At 50.5% G+C, this 22,014-nt stretch overlaps 2 protein-coding genes across 2 annotated transcripts in view; both read left to right on the top strand.

Moving 5' to 3' along the window:
• Positions 1-22,014, top strand: part of LOC122383641 (hemicentin-2-like) — a gene marked incomplete at its 3' end in the record, with an annotated part of 92,804 nt that overhangs the window by 38,149 nt on the left and 32,641 nt on the right. Inside the window, exons 4-5 of the mRNA XM_043370281.1 lie at positions 18,926-19,039; positions 19,512-19,724. Of these exons, the coding sequence (XP_043226216.1) occupies positions 18,926-19,039; positions 19,512-19,724 (327 nt within the window). The remainder of the gene's footprint in view (positions 1-18,925; positions 19,040-19,511; positions 19,725-22,014) is intronic.
• Positions 12,249-17,377, top strand: LOC122383664. Its single transcript, XM_043370331.1, has 2 exons — positions 12,249-13,845; positions 15,894-17,377. Exons 1-2 carry the CDS (start codon positions 12,305-12,307, stop codon positions 17,158-17,160), a joined length of 2,808 nt encoding a protein of 935 aa, XP_043226266.1. The 5' UTR covers positions 12,249-12,304; the 3' UTR covers positions 17,161-17,377.

The raw sequence follows: 22,014 nt of genomic DNA on the forward strand, positions 1-22,014 counted from the left end.
CGAATAATTGCACACTTTCTGATGAAATTAATAATCCAGCAGCCTTCAGCCCCCTGTGTTCGCCTCGGGAGGCAGTCAGGCTCGATCGCTACTCGCTGTATTGGATGGCTGGCGTGACCTGCGCCCGTCACGTGTAAGCGTCGCTACCGGCTCCCCCCACGGACCGACTCGGGGGCGGGGGGGGGCGACCTAGACACAGTGTGACCGTGCCTGCAGGGGTCATTCAGAGGTGTTCGCCTATTGATCTGCGCCCTGCCGCCACTCATTCGCCGGCCACGCGCTCCTTGCCGCTAGTGATGAATATGCATTGCGAAAACAGGATCGGTTGGCATGCGCCAATGATTGTCAGGAACATGCAGCAGTAGCCCATGGCCGTATGGATTATAATAATAACCGATTCTAAACTATTTCTTCTTTTTTAGATATGTTTATAACAGCAGACATCAAAGCTTGAAATAGAACTGATAGATCTAATGCTCACCATTGATATTTCAGGGCACTGTCGGAAACGCCACTCACTAAGATTTCTAGCCTTCCGATTCCATGATTACCCAATCTTTAACAGCTGCCAATAATCGATAGGTAGATCATGCTGAGAATGTACTATGCACATTAATCACAAGCTCTGCAGGCTTCCGGGGGCGTCAGACATCGGGTTCGCAATGGAACGTGGCGCTATTCAATTATAAAGGCCAAAACAGTACATGCAAGCAATATACAGGGTGATCGAAAAAAAGTGTCACCCCTAACTTAAAATCTACATAACTCGCGACTGGTAGGTCGGATTACTTCGCGCCAGGCAGCATCGGAAAGAGCAGGCAATTTCTTTTCAATTGAATGTATTCATGATTGTTTTCTATTCCAAATCATGTCCCCATGGGCTCAAAAACCAGTCAATGTGCGGCTTTCGCGTGAAACGAAATTCACCGAACGGGATCGGACACCGCTGAACGAGAACAATGAGTATCGTAACTCAACATGACATACACCTTACACATTACACATGGAGTGTATGTTGTTCACTGCAGATTGTTTCTCAGCTGACCTTAGACTCGTCTTCACTCGAAGTCGAGTCGGTGCTCGAACTGACCGCCACCGCAGGCGATGCACGCCTCCAGGCGTTTTGGGAAGGCCTCGATCGCCTTTATCACCTGACGCTGGGAGATCTTAGCCCAACACACCTGCAGCTGCTCTCTCAGGTGGTCTAGATCACGGATCTTCACGCCGCGGTACACGAGCCTCTGCAGTTCTCCCCATACGAAAAAGTCCATCGGGTTTTAGGTCAGGACTTTTTGGAGGCCACGCTTTTGAACACGCCAAATTGCGTCCTTAACATACTTTTTGAATAGCTACATCTTCGTTTGCGGCATAAACCATGCATATTTACATCAATTCGAAAGGAAATTGTATGCTCTTTCCAATGCTGCCTGGCGCAAAGTCGTACGACCAACCAATCGCGAGTTATATGGCTTTTAAATTAGGGGTGACACTTTTTTTCGATCACCCTGTATGTGCTTTTCACCTGTCTGCCTCCGCTTGCTTAGCACTTATTGTAGGTTTTTTGTGCCTGCCTGTCTGTGTCTGTATCTATTGGTGTCTTCATGTGCTTATTTGTCTGTTTATAAGGCTCCAGCCTCCCTGCATTTATCAGACATGTGCATGGATCCGGGAAAATGGATTTGGGATCTGATCCTACGGATCCTGGTCTCTGATCGCAAGGGATCATACATCCAACCATTTATTTTATCGGGAGATCCGTAAGGATTATAGATTTAGGTCTAAATTTTTGTTTGAGATCCATTGAGAAAATAGATCCTCATTTATTTTTTGGAAACCTAGTTTCAAATGTTGTGCATGGCGGTATCCACTCATATCATAGATCCACGTTCTTGTTTTGTCATCAGATCCCATGAGATTGTAGATCCAGGATATTTTTTTCGCGCAGGATCCGGTGGGATCATAGATCCTAGCTTGCAGTTTGCTCCGAGATCCATTGAGATCACAGATCCATCACTCGGATCCATGCATTGTCTGACATTTATGTTTTTTTAGTTTTTTTTCCCTCCTCTCTCTCTCTCTCTCTCTCTCTCTCTCTCTCTCTCTCTCTCTCTCTCTCTCTCTCTCTCTCTCTCTCTCTCTCTCTCTCTCTCTCTCTCTCTCTCTCTGTCTCCTGTCGGGCAATCTTGCTCACGGCCTGCTCTCGGCCTGCTCTCGTGAGGCCGAGGCCTCACGAGAGGCCGAGGCCGCTCGTGAGGCCTCTCTCTACCATCCGCTCGACACACAGCCTGTCGACTATTATGTCGCAGCCGGCAGCCTGTTCGTTAACAGCCTCATGCAAACTAGATTCAGTCGCGATCGCTGCCGGACCGGCCGCGCACCGGCTAAATGTCCGCCGGCCGGCGCCCAGTGCGAAGTAATCTGATTAGAGTGGCTAGTAGGGTCCGCTGGTGGGGTCCGTGATTGCCTCCCCGCCCGGGCCGTCTCTGTTGGCTCGTTAACACAAATGACATGACCGGTGAGTTCGAGTGGGCCAAGATATGTGGTGCGGCTGACACTGCCCACATCATTTTCAGCGAAAAATGCTGATTGGAGAGGACTGATTAGCGGAAGAGGGTTTCAAATGATCGATGCCGCTCAAATTATCGTGATGGTAAAATTACTGATGCTTGACGGCTCCGCAGTGGCTGCGTGGCGTCAACTCGAGCCCGAGTTAGCAGAAGGCTGATTTGTTAGGCTAATTGGGTGACGGGTGATGAGGTTGAAGCAAATCCTCTTTGCGTTTCTCACCTAATTTGGCATGGGCTTTGCATTAAAAATTAGTGTGCTGCTCCATATACATGAGACAAAGTCTTTTTTTTCATCGAAATAAGAAATTCAAAAGCATGTATCTAACCTTCGAAGCTCAGGTGAAATACTGATTTCGAGTTAATCACTCGTATGGCCTGAATCCAAACTACTTCATATAGTTTTCCATAGCTCATAGCTGCTCTGTACGAAAATAAAGGTACCACGCTCCTATGTTATATCATTTTTAACCCACAGCTACGCACTGACATGCTTTGTGCATGACTGAATGCACATGTACGCATTTACTTTCTATAAATAGGCTAAATAATTCCAAATTACCTTTCAAGTAACCCAAGGTGAGTAATAGGAAAATCATATGTCTCTGTCTCTGTCTATCTGTCTGTCTGTCTGTCTGTCTGTCTCTGTCTCTCTGTTTCTCTGTCTCTCTGTCTCTCTGTCTCTCTATCTCTCTGCCTCTCTGTCTCTCTGTCTCTCTGTCTCTCTGTCTCTTTGTCTCTCTGTCTCTCTATCTCTCTGTCTCTTCTCTGTCTCTGTCTCTGTCTCTCGCTCTCTCTCTCTCTCTCACTCTCTCTCTCTCTCTCTCTCTCTCTCTCTCTCTCTCTCTCTCTCTCTCTCTCTCTCTCTCTCTCTCTCTCCCTCTCCGCAGTGTACTTCATGGTCACGGCAGGAGTCCTCCCACTCTTTCCGCCTCGGAATGGTTAGCGACATGCATGTCTCTCATTAACGTAATGAGTTCCTTCCGGCGTTTATCCGGATAACTATAATGCGTGGCAGTAAGATGCAATGCATGGACAAGGCGTGTCACGCGCAAGAAGCAGCCGTCACTAAATGTGACGCTAATTCGGACGACTTAGAGACGTTTTCTCTGATAAGGACTGTCATTGGTGACATATCATATATTTAGCTTGATATAGGGCTTCCTCTAGGCCATGCAATGCTCACGAAAGCATTTCATGGACGATTCATATTTCTGCTGCTCGAGGCTTATTTTTATTCTAATTACGTAAATGCAGTCATGAGCATTACCTCTTATGCCTTGAATTTTATGTAATAAGCGTAATGCAGATGTACTGAAGGTGTGGTGTCAATGATAGATAATACAACAAACTTTACAACTAAAACGGTCGGTAACAAGACAGGGCACAAAACAAGGGTGAATCGAGATGCGATGCTTAACATTGCTTTTGTTAACACGCGCAGTGGAAGGGGGGGGCGGATTTCGCCCACCCCTCCTGTTTTTCGCCAGTAACTCGCGTCGCAAGCATAATATCAATGTGAAATTTCGGCTACCTGTCCAAAATTGAATTGCGGATCTTCTCGTGCAAGAAGTAAGAAAATCGGTTCACAACTTTTCTAGTAATAGCGGTGTAAAGTCAAACATCCTGCCGCCGCGGCGGCGCGGCGGCCGGCGCTAGCCGTTACGCGCCGCCTGAATTGTAGACTGTGCCGGGGCGGGACGATTCCGTCTTTACATCGCGCTCCTTACCGCTAATTATATTAGATTCGCGTCAAATTCGGTGAGAAGACTGAGAAATGTACAAGCAATCATATGGTTAAAGAATTTTGAAAATCGGCCGGTAACAACTTGAGTTATGAGTGTGTAAACACAAAATTGTGATTGCCGCGTTTCCCGCGTCGGCCGACGCCGCTTCAGCCGGCGACATCTTACCCTTAGCAGGCTTCTAACTGCCATATTTATTGTTGGATTATCTAGAAATTCACCATACATACTCACAAATGTTTGTTCTTTCGTATAGTGAAAGATTTAAAAAAATCGGCCGGTAACTTTTTGAGTTATCGGCGTGTAAACGCAAAAAAGTCGCTTATATGGCAGATTTGACCAAATTTGACCTCATTTGACCTTGAAGATATTGACCTAGGGTCATGAAATTCACACACAACAGAGTTCCCCATAGCCCCCACCTACCCTCCAAATTTCGTCTTTCTAGCTTCACTGGGAGCTGAGATCTTAGGGGGGGGCGACATCCGCCCCCCCCCTTCCACTGGGCGTAGTACTCGCAACCCTTCCACTGCGCGTGTTAAATATGTCATTGAAAATTCAACAGAAATATGTATAAAAATTGTGTGTGATCATTTGGAAAAAGAGAACACATTTCTAAAAACAGCAGTAACTAAACAAATTGAATTATGCATAGCAATTATGTGCAGCCTGTTTATTTATAAGAAAAACGACTTTGGTCTATACTTGATGTTTTTCGATGCTGGAAAAAATATTCCGTGCCTCTGAGTGTAACCACACAAAGAGTTGGCGACTCGTTGAAAGCCATGAAAAATATTTGAATGCGACAATTTTAAATTTGTGTCCCGTATATCGATAGAAGCTGTTTACGCAGGAGGGGATATCGATTTGCTCAGTTGGTGCAGGAGTGACTGTCACTCCCTGCGGCAGTACCAAAGACTAATGGTCATTTCACGATGGAACCGTGCAAATTATATTAGCGGGAAGTTGCGCCCTAGTCACCTCCCACCTCCGCCAGCACAGGTCGTGCCTCAACACGGAACAGGCCGTGCCAGCTAGGTGCGCCGGGGAGAACTACAGGTCGCATAGTGCCACCAGATGTCGCGCACACATGATAGGCGCAGATATATAGATTTTAGATCGTGGGTGATATATTGTAACAGCGTTGATTTCTACCATGCATGTATTTTAGCAACTCACAGCGTGGGCGCAGGCACTGGAAACACAACGGCTACCACAACTGCACGTAAGTATGTCCGACATACGACTTATGTTTGGACTCGAGGCAACGCAGCCCAAGCGGCCTTTTCCGTTAGGACGCCGAGCGACGGAGTGCGCGCAGCAATTTTTGTTTTGTTTACCGGTTGAAACCCGCGGAGAGTAGAGTGATAGCTTTAGCGGCGGCTACCGCCACCATGGGTCGACCAAGAAGGAACACCGGTGAGTTACCAGCTATCCGGCCTGTTAGTTACGCGCGGGCCCTTCGCACGAGGCAATCATGGCGCGCCCCTCTAACCGGCGGTCTAATTTTCGTCAGCCAATTAGTCTGCCAAGTTGCTTGAACAGTGGCAGTTGGCACTTTTGTTCTGTTACTACCCTTCGCCCCATACTAATGTGGCCGCCCGTCTCAGATACTCAGTTGGCCCTCCGGGCGGTCACATACACCAGCTTGTAGCTTGGCCCTGAACTATGCCCTGCCCACTGGCATGTCATGCCATGCCAGCGCCACCTTCACAATCTTGCTCGGTTACATGCACCAGTGTCATAGGTTCGCACTAAACAATGCCCTAACCGCACACTGGCACGCCATCCCGAGGGCATGCCCGACAAAGCCGGCCATACCCAGGGGTGGAGATTTGCCTAAATCCCAGGGGGTGCTTTTCTGTTTGATACTTTGGTTAACAAGCTGCAATGTTGGTTTTGCATTGTTTGTGGGGGTGCTTTGCGATATGAGTGGGTGCTCGTGCACCCTCAAACCCCCTTTTCTCCACCCATGGCCATGCCTGACTGGCCTGCCTATTTACCTGGGCTGTCATGCTACGTCACCACTAGATCATCAATGCAGCATAGCAGCCGGCTTTCGTGCTTCCACAGTGTGGCCAATGCCAGCAGTGACCTGACACCCAGTCGGCCCGCTGCAGACCGGTGCAAGACGACACCCCGGATCAACGGCCGTCCGACCGCCGGCCGCAGGCCCGTCGCGGCCTTGAGCTGACGCCACGCCGGTTGAGTCACCCGGCCGCCCCCCGGTGCGGAGGACGGTCAAGTTTGTCCGCTGGCCTGCCCCAGCTTACAACTCACTGTCAACTACCATGTCATTACGTCGCTACTAATGACATGTCTGCTGGCCTGCCCCAGCATACCACTCACTGTCACCTACCATGTCATTACGTCGCTACTAATGACACGTCCGCTGGCTTGCCCCAGCATACTAATCACTGTCACCTACCATGTCATTACGTCGCTACTAATGACACGTCCGCTGGCTTGCCCCAGCATCCCACTCACTGTCACCTACCATGTCATTACGTCGCTACTAATGACACGTCCGCTGGCTTGCCCCAGCATACCACTCACTGTCACCTACCATGTCATTACGTCGCTACTAATGACACGTCCGCTGGCTTGCCCCAGCATACCACTCACTGTCACCTACCATGTCACTATGTCCCTACCATGACATGTCAGCTGGCCCCTGCCCCCAGCACATAACTCTATGTCAACTACCATGTCATTACGTCGCTACTAATGACATGTCCGCTGGCTTGCCCAGCATACAACTTACTGTCAACTACCACGCCATTACGTCGCTGCCAATGGCATGTCCGTTGGCTTGCCCCAGCTTACAACTCACTGTCAACTACCATGTCATTACGTCGCTACTAATGACATGTCCCCGCTGGCCCTGTCCCAGCAGCTCCTTCTTGAGCACTGACCAGCGGCATGACGTTTAATTTCTGAGGACACCAGTACTTCTCATGCAGTGGCAGTGTTTACGGCTGGCCTCGACCCCTGGCCCCTTCCTGGGCTCTTCTGAAAGACGCCCCAGAAAGAACAGAGGGAGACAAAAAAAAAATTGCTGCGCGCACTCCGTCGCTCGGCGTCCTAACGGAAAAGGCCGCTTGGGCTGCGTTGCCTCGAGTCCAAACATAAGTCGTATGTCGGACATACTTACGTGCAGTTGTGGTAGCCGTTGTGTTTCCAGTGCCTGCGCCCACGCTGTGAGTTGCTAAAATACATGCATGGTAGAAATCAACGCTGTTACAATATATCACCCACGACCTAAAATCTATATATCTGCGCCTATCATGTGTGCGCGACATCTGGTGGCACTATGCGACCTGTAGTTCTCCCCGGCGCACCTAGGTGGCACGGCCTGTTCCGTGTTGAGGCACGACCTGTGCTGGCGGAGGTGGGAGGTGACTAGGGCGCAACTTCCCGCTAATATAATTTGCACGGTTCCATCGTGAAATGACCATTAGCGTTAAGGTTGCTAAGTGAGTCCGGGCGGAGCTATACGTTCGGTGTTTTGGCATTGGCTGGCCTCGACCCCTGGCCCCTTCCTGGGCTCTTCTGAAAGACGCCAAAGTTAACCTAGTCTTAACAATATATTTGCCCACTTATCATGGTATATCATGTCGGTGTAGGTACTGATGACAAATTACCGTGATCAAATAAATGTTTGAAACCGTATGCTAAGGTGACATAAATTTATGTTGATGACAGATTCTTTACCGTTTTAATGCAAACCGATTGCTTATGTCAGGGATTTATGAAACGTGTGCAGTGTGCATGCGTGTTTACTGTACTGTTTACTTTCAGGATTACCGGTGGGTGATTGATACTATGGTTTAAGGGAATAATCCATGTCTCATTCATAATTCCATGAGATAATGGTGTCTTGATTTATGCGATGGATGCATCTCCTATAGTTGGCTGGGGTATACCTCGGTAGGTACCAATAAATTATGATGTAAAAAAGGACGGGGCGATTGAAATTACTATAAAACACAATGATTCAGTCAACTTGAAGAGCCTTTGAGATAGTTTTCCTGTTTTAATCACGATACGCAACTCGTTTTACTCATTAGAAGCCAATTTTGTGCGAACATCTTCCGACGATAGCCCAACCACACACAGCCCATTAGTGCTGGCATCGATAATTCATCAGCGGAACCTATAAAGGCGGGCTGCAACTGTGCAACAGACACCACTGCGGTGATTATCGATGCAATTACCGAACCGTGCAGAGAGTCGATTATTGTTTAATACCAGCGCAGCGGAAATGGTCGGCAGTGGTTTGTGGCGACCCGCTGCGGTAGTGGAGGGGGGGGGGGAGCAGAAGGAGGCGAGGGGCGGGTAAGGGTTAAATGGCACTGAGGCCTGAGCACGGCTAGCTGTGACCAGCAGGTGATAGGAAGGGGGTGTCGCCGCCGTAGCGGCTCCAGTGTGTTATGGCACGCGCCATTTTGCATATTTTCACGCAGTCGGAATTTCGTCGGTGCTATTGTTGTCGTGTGAATGAACTCGTTGAAATTAGAAGGACAAATGGCGGACAATATAGATTGATCGATTCGGAACAAGTTTAATTCGACTTTCGTATTATTCGGATTTTGCTTATTCGTAACTTTACCGGTCGATCGGGTCGGAATTCGATTCGTTCGCAACATTTTTTGGTCCTCCGGGCCGGATTACGTAATTTGTGTGTCGTCTCGTTCGCTCTAACGTAATGTTCACGAATAATGTAGCCTTTGAGCGTTATATCGTCGTTCGCTCTAACGTCATTATCGTGAATTGAGTTACGTTTTTGAGTTTCGCATCGTTCGCACTTAACGTAATGGCCACAGATAACGTAACGTTCCGCGCATTGCATGGCTTCTAAGCATAACAACGTATGCTCTGAATGATCGTGCTGCTCAACATCAGCAAATAATCAACATGGATCAATCACCCGAAGCAGCAAGATTGAAGCGGATCCGAGCAAACAAGAAGTCGTGTGTTGACACGCATCTGCAATCGAGCCGAGAATCTGATCGCAGTTCGAGGCAGTCGTACCATTCTCCAAGAGCTGCTCGGTGATATTGACCGTGCAATGGACACAGTGACGGACTCCAATGAGTCATACTTGCTGGTATTGACGGACAGGGAAGAGAAATCGAAGGCAAACGAATACATGATTGAAATCGAAGCACAGCGGAACAGTATGGTTCAAAAGATAATGACTTACCTTCAATCGAGATCTGACGAGGCCGCTTCTGAAGCTAGTGCAGCAGCGTCCCATCGTTCGACGGCAGCTGTGGCTCAGTCACATGAGGCTGTGATTCAGGCCCGTCTGACCGCCTTGAAGAGTCGCCAGGAAGAAAAACGACTTCAGTGCGAAAAGGAATTCAACCTGAAGATTCAGGCGGCTAGAGAAACGGCTGAAACAGCAGAACTTGAAGCTCGACTGCGGCAAGAAGCCATTGAGTCAGGGACAGTCAATCTGGATAGAACTGATGACATCAGAGACGAAGCTGCTGTTGCCGATTGTGAAGTTGAGAATGAAAGCGCGAACGTTGGTGACAGCAACCTGAGAACAGCAGACTGGATCAGGAGGCTGAACAGTCCTGAGGCCTCACCAGCTCAACAGAGAGAGACGACAGCGCGTCACACCGAGCTCCACAGCGTGCCGCGCATAGCACTGCCGAAGTTCTCGGGTGAGCCTCTGGAGTGGCCAAAGTGGATTGGACTTTTCGAGGCGCTGATTCACAAGCAACCAGGGCTGTCAAACGCAGAAAAAATCGTTCATCTACAGTCGGCAGTCACTGGTCTGGCGCAGAAAACAATCGAAGGCATGCTATATGATGGCGAGCTCTACCTGCAGGCGCTACAAGCTCTCCAAAGTCGATTCGGCAGTAGTGACGATATCGTTTTTGCACACCTGAGGGCTGTTTTCGAGAGCCAGCCTCTGAAGCACCTCGACGCAGCAGCCCTAGAAAAGTTCCAAGCTCGTCTCCATTCCGCGGTTACGACTCTCCAATCGCTCGGCTATCATGGTGACGTCACGAGCCGCGAGAACTTGCGACGAGCAGTCGTGAAACTGCCGATTCAACTCCGTCACGAGTGGGGAAAACGAGCAGTAGAGCTGGAGCCAAGGCAAGTCACACTGTCGGATTTGGATGACTGGCTAGCTCTACAAGTCCGGATATTGCTCAGCAGCTCAATGTCTGAGCGTGAAGGAAACAGCGGCATCAGCTCAGCGGCAGACAGTCGCCGACCGCCGGCGTCGCGTCAGAGGCATGGATCGAGTGCGCGTTCGGCTCTCGCCACGGTGGCCAATCAGCATGGCTCCCAGCCGGCGTGCCCCCTCTGCAATCGCCGACACGACTTGGCTCTCTGCAATGCATTTGCCCAAAAGTCTGTGTCGGAACGAGCTCGATACATCGCTGACAATGACAGATGTTTTCGCTGCTTGGAGACGGGACACATCTCGAGAAGGTGCCCGTCCACATCTGTCCAACAGTGCAGTTCTGCCGGCTGTGGAGGCAGACACCACCAGTTACTACATGGCAGCCAGCGTGTTTTCGAGCGTCGTGGAACGGAGCAGGCTGCCGCGCTCGAGCAAACCCAACAACATATGGATCCAGCAGAGCAGAGGCCTCTTGCACCAAAATCCTCTTGCACCAATGCTTGGATTATTTTGCATCGTATACCCAATCCAAGACTCATATGTGACAATTTGCGTGTATAATTTACCAAGCACCTGTAGGATTATGTATTGGGCTATTGCAAACAAATTTACCACCGTCTGATTAGCTTATTCTGAAACCGGTTTTTTCGATTTTACCTAGCTAGGTAGTTTGGTGCAAGAGGCCTCAGCACTCAACTAATCGGACGATCGGAGCCGCGCTAAATGCGACCAGAACTTCTACACTTCTTCAAGTCGTACCAGTGCGTGTGTACGGGCCAGACGGCGAGTGCAGTGACACGCACGCACTACTGGACGCCGGAGCACAAACCTCTCTCTGCACCGATCGGCTGAGGCAGCGCCTGGGTATCATCGGAGAACGCCAGGAGCTGCAACTCAACAACGTCGAAGGGGCCGGCGAGAAGAGAACTGTGCACCGATTTGAACTGCAGGTATCGCCAATGTCGGATGGAAACGGAAGAGCGGATATTACCGTACAAGAGGTATACTCCGTTCCTAAGCTGAACGTGCAGCCGCAAACAATCGACTGGAGTCGGCGACACGAGTGGCTCCATCTCTCGGATCTCGACATTCCAGACACTAGTGACAAGCCGATCGAACTACTGTTAGGCGCTAACGTCACTGAAGCAATAGTGCAGCACGAGGCACGCGTTGGTAGGCCAGGCCAGCCAGTGGCCGTTCGTACAGCCTTTGGTTGGTGTCTAAGCGGCAACATCACACAGCTGGTCTCGCCTGGTGCTCGTCACGTCATGCACATGGCACGAGTTGACACTCGAGAAGAAGAGTTGAACTCTCTGGTGAAGGAATGGTGGTCCACCGAGTCCTTCGGCACCAAATTCAGCGAGAACGTCGCCTCATCAGCTGAAGATAGGCGCGCGGAGAAGCTGCTCGCTGAGACGACGAAATGGCGCGGGGACAGGTACGAGACCGGTCTACTGTGGAGATCAGACGACGTCTCCATGCCAGACAACTACACAGCAGCACTGAATCGGCTTGAGAGCACAGAAAAAAGACTTCTCCGCCAACCAGGGACGGCAGCTGCATACAAAGATACCTTTCGACAGTATCTGGACAAGGGATACGCTCGAATGCTCTGCCCAGAAGAACTCGAGAGAGCAGACAAGAAACGATGGTTCCTGCCGCACCATGCAGTGGTCAACCAAAACAAGCCAGGAAAGATCCGTGTGGTATTCGATGCTGCAGCCAGCTACAGAGGAACCTCTCTGAACAGTCAGCTTCTCACTGGCCCTGACTTCCTTCAGGCGATTCCCGGCGTTCTTCTGAGATTCAGGGAGCAGCAAGTCGGCGTTTCGGCCGACATCGAACAGATGTACCATCAGGTGGCGGCAGTGAAGGACGATCAGCCGGCACTCAGCTTTCTTTGGCGAGATTTGGACACCACCCGGCCTCCTGATGTGTACCAAATGGACCGTATTATCTTTGGAGCCCGGTGCTCACCGGCTTCGGCATCGTATGCTCTTCGCAAGACCGCCAATGACATGGCGGCTGACACTGACTCGGACAGAGCGGCGACAGAAGCGGTCCTCTGCAACTTCTATATGGACGACTTCCTCAGCTCGGAGCCAAACAGCGACTCGGCTATTTCTAGCCTCACAGCAGTGACAGCACTCGTATCTCGAGGAGGCTTCAGACTCACCAAATGGCTCAGCAATTCTCGTGACGTCCTCGCCGCTGTGCCAGAGTCCGAACGTACACCATCAGCGGCAGATCTGACCGTGCAGCTGCCGACAGAACGCGTCCTCGGTCTGCTGTGGGACGCAGAGACTGACCTGCTAAGGCTGCATGTTCATCACCGAACTGTGCCTCCTACAAAACGGGGTATCCTTCAGATGGCTGCCTCCATCTACGATCCACTTGGATTCGCCTCTCCATTCACTCTTCTCGCAAGAATCGTGATGCAGAAGCTGTGGGCACTGAAACTCGACTGGGACTGTGAGCTCACAGGAACGACGGCGGAGGAATGGACTCGTTGGACAGGAGAATTGGCGTGCCTAGAAGCACTCATCGTTCCTCGGAGCTTCAAAGCATGCGACTCACCTGCACATGATCGGCAGCTTCACATATTTTGTGATGCTTTCGAGCTCGCCTTCGGGGCCGTGGCCTACCTCAGAGAGACATCGGCTGACGGCACTGTGTCTGTCTCTTTCGTCATGAGCAAGACTCGAGTCGCTCCATTAAAGAAGATGACTATCGTTCGGCTTGAAACTCAAGCGGCTGTGCTAGCCGTTCGACTGGCAGACGCCATCAGAAGAGAACTGAAGCTCGCAATTGATGGAGTCAACTTTTGGAGCGACAGTATGGTGGTTCTCCAATACATCAACAACGAAAGCAGGCGCTTCCACACGTTCATCGCCAACCGAATAGCGGAGATTCGCCAAGGCTCAGAACCATCGCGGTGGCGGCATGTCCCAGGATACCTAAACCCGGCGGACGACTGCTCGCGGGGTCTGCCGGCTTCTCAGTTGACACCGGATAGCCGCTGGATTCAAGGACCTGCCTTCCTTCGCCAGCCGCCGGATCAATGGCCTTCAGAGGTTCGCCAAAAGGCCATAAACGATGGTGATCCCGAGGTCAGGGTCGTGAATCTCACCTCCACTGATCTCAGCACAGGGATTGTTCTCCCTGACCCCAGCAGATTCTCAAGCTGGACTCGCTACAAACGCTCCGTCGCCTGGCTGATGCGGTTTCTCTGCAACTTCGTGGCCAGACACGGCTCTCAAGAAGAGCAAGAATGGCGCCGTGCTGGCACGCTCTCGGTGACAGAGTTGAACGATGCAGAAAACCTTATTCTGCGCAAGATGCAAAATGATCAGTATCATCAGGAACTGATCGACCTGAAGAACGGCAGATCGGCAGGGGCGTCGTTTTGTATAGGCCTGGTAGGGCCCGAGCCTTACCAATGTTTATTTGGGCCCTACCAATGTTCGCTGAGCCCTACCAATCTTTTGTCACTTATCAGTTGATAAAAAATCAAAATAAACAGATAAGCAAATATTAAATAAGCACATATGCAAGTACATAAATAAGGTTCTAGCCACAGTAGGTGCATGTAGCTGACAATGAGGTTTCACGTGTCTAGGACTCCGGTCCTTAATGGATTTTAAGAGGCTCGAAAACGCAATTGGTTATAGAGGTCCATAACTGCCTCTGAGTCCCGCATACCACGCGACCGCCCCTAATAGATCCCGATCCGTCTCCACACCAGCCGCTGGAGGCCCTACACCGACTTCGGAAGGTGCCGCGGTGCTCCAGAATAGGCCATAGGTATATTGATTTGAGTGGGTGATGCAGCCTGATTCCCCAGGGTTCAACGCCAGGTCATTACCGCATCAGACCCCGAAAACTGAAGCTCGTAACTACGAGGGGCGTTCAAAAAGTTTCGGGCCGAACAATGAAGGAGTTGGAATTTTGGCCTGCAAGGCGGTGTGTTAAATGATGTGTTATTGGGATGTCCACTTACGCAAATTAAGTAAGTGGCCATTAATTAACCCGGCGGCCGCTGGGCCTCCGCGCCACCCGCCGGCCGCTGGGGGGGGCATATAGTTGCCCCCCCCCCTTTACTTCCGCGGCGATATCGTCGCAACGCGAAGAGATAGAGAAGCGAAACTTTGCACACATCTTCCTGAATACCTAGCCGAGGTTGTGTCCAAATTTGGTGTCGATCCCATTTGAAATGACGTCACAGTGACGTCATAAGTCAAATTATAGATTTGCGACTCTCTGTTTCCTCACGATACATCAGGTATATGGGACCGAATATAAAGGGCCAATTTTTGGTTAGCAACTAGATGGAAGTGTACTTAGATGTTTTAGGATGACAGCAGGTGCTGTCTAGTTCATTTACAGTTGAGTTTCATGCTCAGCGTCATCAGAAACGGTCCATATCGGAAAACGACAAAACTTTATGACGTCACTGTGACGTCATCTTAGATGCTACAACCACCAAACTTTCTTCAAACATTGCCTAGGTATTTATTTGAAGCTATGCCAAGTTTCACGTTCGTAGCTCATCAGGTTTCGGAGATATTCCACAAAACGTAAAGGGGGGGGGCAACTTTATGCCCCCCCCAGCGGCTCGTGGGTTAAGTCTCTTCTGTGATTGATTCGGGCTTCTATTCGTAGCATAGTTCGCCATTTCGGATAGGATGGGCGACGCCCAGAAGAGAGCAGTGATTCGTTTCATAGTAGTTAGTGCAGAAAAGGCACCAAGCGTTAACCCTCGCCCTGGGCATTTTTCATAACACGGCCTGGCAGGGGGAGGGGTCGAGGCCTTGAGGGCTCTCGCGAAGCGCTGCGCGAAATGTGTTTGTCTTAACGGTGTTTATTTGAATAAATGAACTTTTTGGTCTAATGAGTCGATGCTGTATCTCTCTGCTCCTTCATGGTCGGGCCCGTAGCTTTCTGAACGCCCCTCGTACTGTCATCCTTTTATTTTGGCAAGCAGGTCTTTCTAACTATCGTTGTGTTTCCAGTCCTCGTTAGTTGTCGAACCCTTCAATTGGCGTGGGTCTTCAAAACCGTTCCTGGCCCCGCAGCCGTCTTTTTTAATCGGCTTTGGCCCTCAAAGCTGTTCCTGTCCCCTTTCAGCACAGCCGTCCTTTTAAGTCGATGTGGGCCTCTTTCAGAATGGCGTGCATTCCTCCGACACTATGTATTGCCTATATAACTGCACGTTTTGTGCATGGCGTCCGGTGTGGACCCAGATTTCCAAAGTTTTTTTGTGTTTTTTTTTTAGATTTCGGTTAGTCTTGTCAATGACCAGGACGAAAAATAAGTGGCCGAAATCCGATGAGAAAGGCAGATTTGGGGGTACCCTACCTTGTAAGCCCCGTCATATATGGCCAGCCGCCGCCTTTGGGCACTACCAATCATTTTCGGAAAACGACACCCCTGCAGATCGGTCTCTAGCAAGAGTAGTCTGCTGGCACTCTCACCCTGGCTGGATGAAGACGGTGTCATTCGGGTCGGTGGTCGGCTCCTCAACGCACCGCTCCCAGCCACGGCTCGCCATCCAGTGATCCTGTCTCGCAGCAGTGAAGTGACTCGATTAGTAGTCACGCACTTCCACAGCCAGCTTCTGCACGCTGGCGCCGAACACGTCATCAATGAAGCCAGACAGCTGTACTGGATCCCCAGGGCACGGGCGACAGTGCGGAAGATCCTGTCAGCCTGCCCGCTCTGTCGACGAAGACGAGCCCAGCCTCAAACGCCAAGAATGGCTGCGCTTCCGAAAGCGCGCTTAGCTGTGACACACCCATTCTGCAACGTCGGCATCGATTACTTCGGCCCGATACTCACCAAAGTAGGCAGGAAGACGGAGAAGCGATACTGTCTGCTGGTGACATGTATGTCTACCAGAGCAGTCCACCTCGAACTATCGACATCTTTAAGCACCGAATCGTTCCTCATGGCCTTCCAGCGTTTCGTCGCTCGTCGCGGTAGGCCAGCTTCGGTGTACTCGGATAACGGAACCAACTTCCGCCGAGGGGAAGCTGAACTCCTACGTCTTCTAACCGACTTAAATCAAGGCTGCATCAGTGATCGGCTCGCCCAAGACAACATCCGCTGGTTTTTCAATCCTCCCAACGCATGCCATATGGGAGGTATTTGGGAGCGAATGGTGGCAACCGTGAAACGAGCACTCCGAGTAGTCCTTGGAAACTTCATCGTTCATGAAGAAGCTCTACTGACCGCTATCGCAGAAGTAGAGGCAGTCATCAACAGTCGACCTTTGACGCACGTCAGCTCAGAAGCCAGTGACTTTGAAGCGCTCACTCCCAGTCACATCCTTCTCGGCAGACCGGCGTGTCTCCTGCCGTCTCAGCTCAGTGACTCATCACGAATGAATGTCAGGAGTCACTGGCGGCAAGCACGAGCCATAGCCACACAGTTCTGGCGAAGATGGCTCAGGGAATACGTCCCCACCCTCGCTCAGCGCACCAAATGGACGTCAGACGTTCGGAACCTGCGCGTCGGAGACTTGGTGCTGCTAGCCGGCGACGACACGCCAAAGGGATTGTGGCCGCTGGCTCGAGTCGCTCAGGTGTACCCTGGACCCGATGGTCGTGTCCGTTCTGTGGATATAGTGACCGCTAGAGGACGTCTCCGCCGTCCTGCTAGCAAAGTGTGTCTCCTCGAGGGGAGTGATGATGATGGTGATTAGTGGTGCAACTGCGCTCTGCCCAGTGTGTGTATCGGTGGGCATGGTGCCAAGGGTGACGACGGGTCACTCTTGGGGGGGAGGATGTCGCCGCCGTAGCGGCTCCAGTGTGTTATGGCACGCGCCATTTTGCATATTTTCACGCAGTCGGAATTTCGTCGGTGCTATTGTTGTCGTGTGAATGAACTCGTTGAAATTAGAAGGACAAATGGCGGACAATATACGAGACGGATGGCGGACTCGTAGATTGATCGATTCGGAACAAGTTTAATTCGACTTTCGTATTATTCGGATTTTGCTTATTCGTAACTTTACCGGTCGATCGGGTCGGAATTCGATTCGTTCGCAACAGGGGGTATGGGGGTTGATAAAATGATGGGCGACAAAGTCGTCTCATATTTCTTTCTTTCTCTTTCACTCCTTCGTTCTTATTCTATTTTCCTCTTCCTCCATTTCTATATTCTATCTTTCTTTTCCTCTCTCTCTCTCTCTCTCTCTCTCTCTCTCTCTCTCTCTCTCTCTCTCTCTCTCTCTCTCTCTCTCTCTCTCTCCCCCTCCCTCCTTCCCTCCCTCCCTCAGAACCGCAGTTCGGACGCCTCTGTCACCCTGCCGTGAGTCCGTGACGCTCTGTTCCTGTCTGCTGAATCGTGGCACTGAAAGGCGACACGTCCACGTCTGTCTCCGCCGCTGTGTCACAGTTCCGCCGGGGGTTCTACGGATGTCCGGAGAGAGGGAGAGGCGAGAGAGAGAGAGGGGAGAGACGGTAGCGCCCGCCGGGGACCGGAGACTGGGCGGTGACTGGCCGGCGACTTGAAATGTGGGGATGGATACTTGCGAAGAGATTGAATGATGCGTTTCTAAATTTTGGTCAATAATTTTGGGAAAAAACTTTGTCTAGCCTTTTAAATTAGCACATAGGTAGCGTCTATAGTTCTTTGCTTAGAAGGACGAGCACGTTATTATTGTTGAAGTAGGTTAGAAAAAGTGAAAGGAAAACATGATAAATAGTTCAGGTTGTATAAGCTACCTTATTTGATAAAATCCGACACAGATCCAATACGCCTCAGCGTACTGTTGATACAATCCAATTGCTCTGGGTCAAAGAAAGTAACATAAGCCCTCTGGTTATGTTTTTCTCAGAACAGTTATTCTATAGACTCACACTTACCAGACTTCAACTAAACGTTTCCAAGAGCGTATCTTACAAACCTGAGTTAACATCTTCTGAAACTTGGGAAGGTAATCAAAAGCAAAAGCAAACGTTTCTATTTGCCGTTCAAAGAAGACTTCAGGAGCTACCACAGGCTAGGTTGTGCCGCTGCATTTCCATCAAAGTTTCTCAACCGCACCTGATGCGTCTGACAGAACCGTTCGCCGCCGGTATGAGTCGGCCAGGGTCACTCGGGGCGACGTCAGTTCCACGGCGACTGATGTGTCAGTAATGTGGAGTGGGCCGTGGGCGGCTGAGGCACCGATCGCCCACACGCCCTCGGTTCCGGCGGGCGACGGTCGACCGGCCGAAGCGGCAATAACCGACGCCCGGAGAGCCAGGTGACGGGACACGAGTGGCGGAGACGGGAGGCGACGGTCCGCCTACGGACTGCGCCGGTCTGGGGGTCACCGCATCACGCACGGAAAGTGACGGGACGGCGCCTCCCAAAGTTGAAGTCCTCAACCGGCATCACGGATGAGGGCACTAATTGCATTTGAACTGGCAGATGAGTTGTGTCTGGTCATCACTGACAGTCTGTGTCACTGTTGATTTCAGTGCCACCCTCGGCTCCGATTATTCGGAACAGTACCGGCCACATCCTCGCCAACAACAGTCAGCAGGCGCTAACGGAGGGTGAACGTCTCTGGCTGTCCTGTGAGGTGAAGGAAGGTAAGGCTCGCCGCGAAGACGAGTCCCCGCAGGTGCATTTTCGAGCCATTTTCCTTGTGTGCGGCGTTGTTTGCTCGCCGTAGCGTAGTTTGATGAATGTATGAAAAGTGCGTTCAGAAGTGCGTTTCGTCTTTGAACGCGTCACAGTTTGTAAATTTATAATATTGAATTCCTTTGAAGATGCCTGATGAATGCATAAACTTGATGTCGTGAAAAGTCAGAGTAAAGTGGAGGAGAAGGGAAGAGAGAAACTGAGCCGAGCAAAGTTAAAGAGACGACGGTATTAGAAGGCTCAAATAACTGTAGAGTGGAAGACCTGAAAGCAGATCTGCTAAGATCATCAAAGGTAGTTTCCCCGACTTTTAATCTTCATTTCATTAAATAAGATCAAGAAGCATTCTCCCTGGGTTTTAATCTTCACAACAACGCTCCTGCTTTCCTCTGGCCTGACCTGACCTGACCTCTACCTCAGGCTACCCTCGGCCGCGCATCAGCTGGCTGGTGCAGAACGTGTCTGGTGTGGTGGTGACGGCCGGCACCGCGGTGGCTCGCGGCACCAGCGTGATGAGCGAACTGGTGCTGCCGGAGGTGCGCCGTGCTGACCTGCGCACCAACGTCACCTGCAGCGCCGAGAACAGCAACAGCACCGAGCCCAGCGCCGGCACCGTCACCCTGGACGTCTACTGTGAGTGCCGCGGGGAGGGGAGGGGTGGGACGAGTGCTCATTGCTCGATGCTCATGAATGCTCGGCAAGTGGCGTACCCATAAGAAGTCGCGCCGCCAGCTCAACGCTTCCCAATGAGTATGTACAGGTCACCGCTGAAGTAATGTGGGGTATCCGTAGTGGTTAGAGTTTGCATCTGTATCTTGGGAACCATTTGTCAGATTATCATGAAACTTGGAATGTAGCCTACACGTGCCATCATCATTGCAGCTGTAAGCTCGTATTATGTCACCTACCTTTAGATCACTCCGTATTTAAAAATCGTCGGTCAGAGCCATCTGTTGGTGAGATTGGTAACTAAATTCCTGATTACGCCACTGATGCCCCAACCACGTGACTCTGCAGCAAACCAATCACCGTGTTCGGAGGCAGCATGAATGGCGCCAGATGCTCCTGCGTCGAGGCTGGCGCCTCTCGGTTGTGGCGTGAGTGACCGAGAGTCTGGTCGCGGAGCGAGGTCAGTGGGGTCAGCCTCGCCAACCGCCTCCGGGCTAGCGGAGCGCTGGGCAGTGCGGGTCTGTTAGGTTGGCATACCCTCCGCGGCACCGAGCGTGCCGATAGTTCTTTCTAGGAAAATGCGGAATGTGTTCGTGGCTGAACTAGTCACAATGCCGTTTACATGGTCAGGGCAGGCTGCATAGTCACCGCAGCCAATGGACTTGTCTGTCCTTTTAACAACCTGCAAAATGGTTCTGACGAGGTCACATTTCTAGCAACTCACTTGCCAGTGCAATGACGTCAAGTGACGATATGATGATAAAGTGAGTCGGCTACTTTTTGCGAATTAGAAGAAATATTTCCATACACAAACATATAATCGGCTAATATCTTATGACCGAACAAGAGTCAACGAATGTCGATTGTATTCATAGTGCTCGTGAGGTCATAACCTCAAAAGATATATCCATCTCGCCTGAGCCGGCCAGAACCAGTCTGTGGAAAACGGACAACCCCGGCGCGGACCGAACCCGCGATCCATAGCCTAACGCTTAACCGCTCCGCCACGACGTTTCTGGTGTCACGGCTCTCTGAACAGTAGCCGCGATGTGGTGAGTGATTAAAGCAGCATGGCATGACGCCTACCGCGCTCCGGATCAGTCGGCTGGGCCTCGGGCGAGGCCAATCACGTGACCAGTCGGCGGTGAGGGACGGGACTCCGTCGTGTAAATAAAGGGGAGGGGTCGAGGAGGGACGGGGAGGTGGTCGCCGCCCTTTGAGATGACAATAAACGTTTGGTCAACGGAAGCCGTCTTTCTTGCAAAACAGTTGTTTTTTTCGCAAAGCGGAAAAATTCAAACTCATCGGCACATGGGTGGCGCAATTCACCCAGGTATTTCAATTATTTATCCCGATAGCTTCAGACCGTGTACGGAATGATCAATTCAAATTGCAATCGCTAAAAAAATACAAGTGTGACTGCAATTACATTGCACCCTTCCATAAATATAAATTTAAAAAAAGCATTGGCTCGCCTAATAGTCATATGCTTCAACGTTATTTCTTCTCTTCGTCTTTTTTTTATGAAAACGAGTGAACGTTGAAAGAAATGTTATGCTATTCATCCACTGACCATTTTATTTTAGAAACTTATTTGTATGTCGAATTTCTCCCCCCACCTTATTAACTGGCAACGCCGTCCAGAAGGCCTGTTCCAAGTATAGGGTTATGGCGGTATCGTGCTTCGTTGTGATTTCACACGCAGCACGCGCACTGAGCTGACTGTGATTGGCGCTCACTGAGACAAACCAATGAGCCAATGAGCGCACTGTTGAGTATCCGCCGGGGGCGGTGGACGGGGTCAAGGGTGATTGATACGAGCATGACCTCTGGCCGGCCTCCACCTGCCTCGACCCAGTTGTCGGGCGCCCGTGCCTTTGTCATACAGCATTTCTGCTCATACAGCTAGCGTAGGATTTTGCTACAGCGTAAATCTTGTAATACAGGTCATGTCGATGAGGCACTCAATGAACAAAAAAGTTTGGCGGACAACCGAAGCCAATGCACAAATATTTTACAGAATTAGACTATACAGGTGGTTAAAATTTAACGTATTCTGATCGGCTATTGTTATGCAAAACATCAATTCATTCAAATATTTTAAATTAAATGGTAAATCTGATATTGTAGTAAGTTACAACTGCTCATTACGAACATCTTCTCTCAAATGCTGTTTTTTATATCTTCAAAACTGTAGCCTTGATAGAACTTCAGTCAAAGCTCCCACGTGAATCCGTGACACGCTGGCTGCTTC

The sequence above is a fragment of the Amphibalanus amphitrite genome, unplaced genomic scaffold (assembly GCF_019059575.1).
Source record: "Amphibalanus amphitrite isolate SeventyFive unplaced genomic scaffold, NRLGWU_Aamphi_draft 000169F_arrow, whole genome shotgun sequence".
Lineage (NCBI taxonomy): Eukaryota > Metazoa > Arthropoda > Thecostraca > Balanomorpha > Balanidae > Amphibalanus > Amphibalanus amphitrite.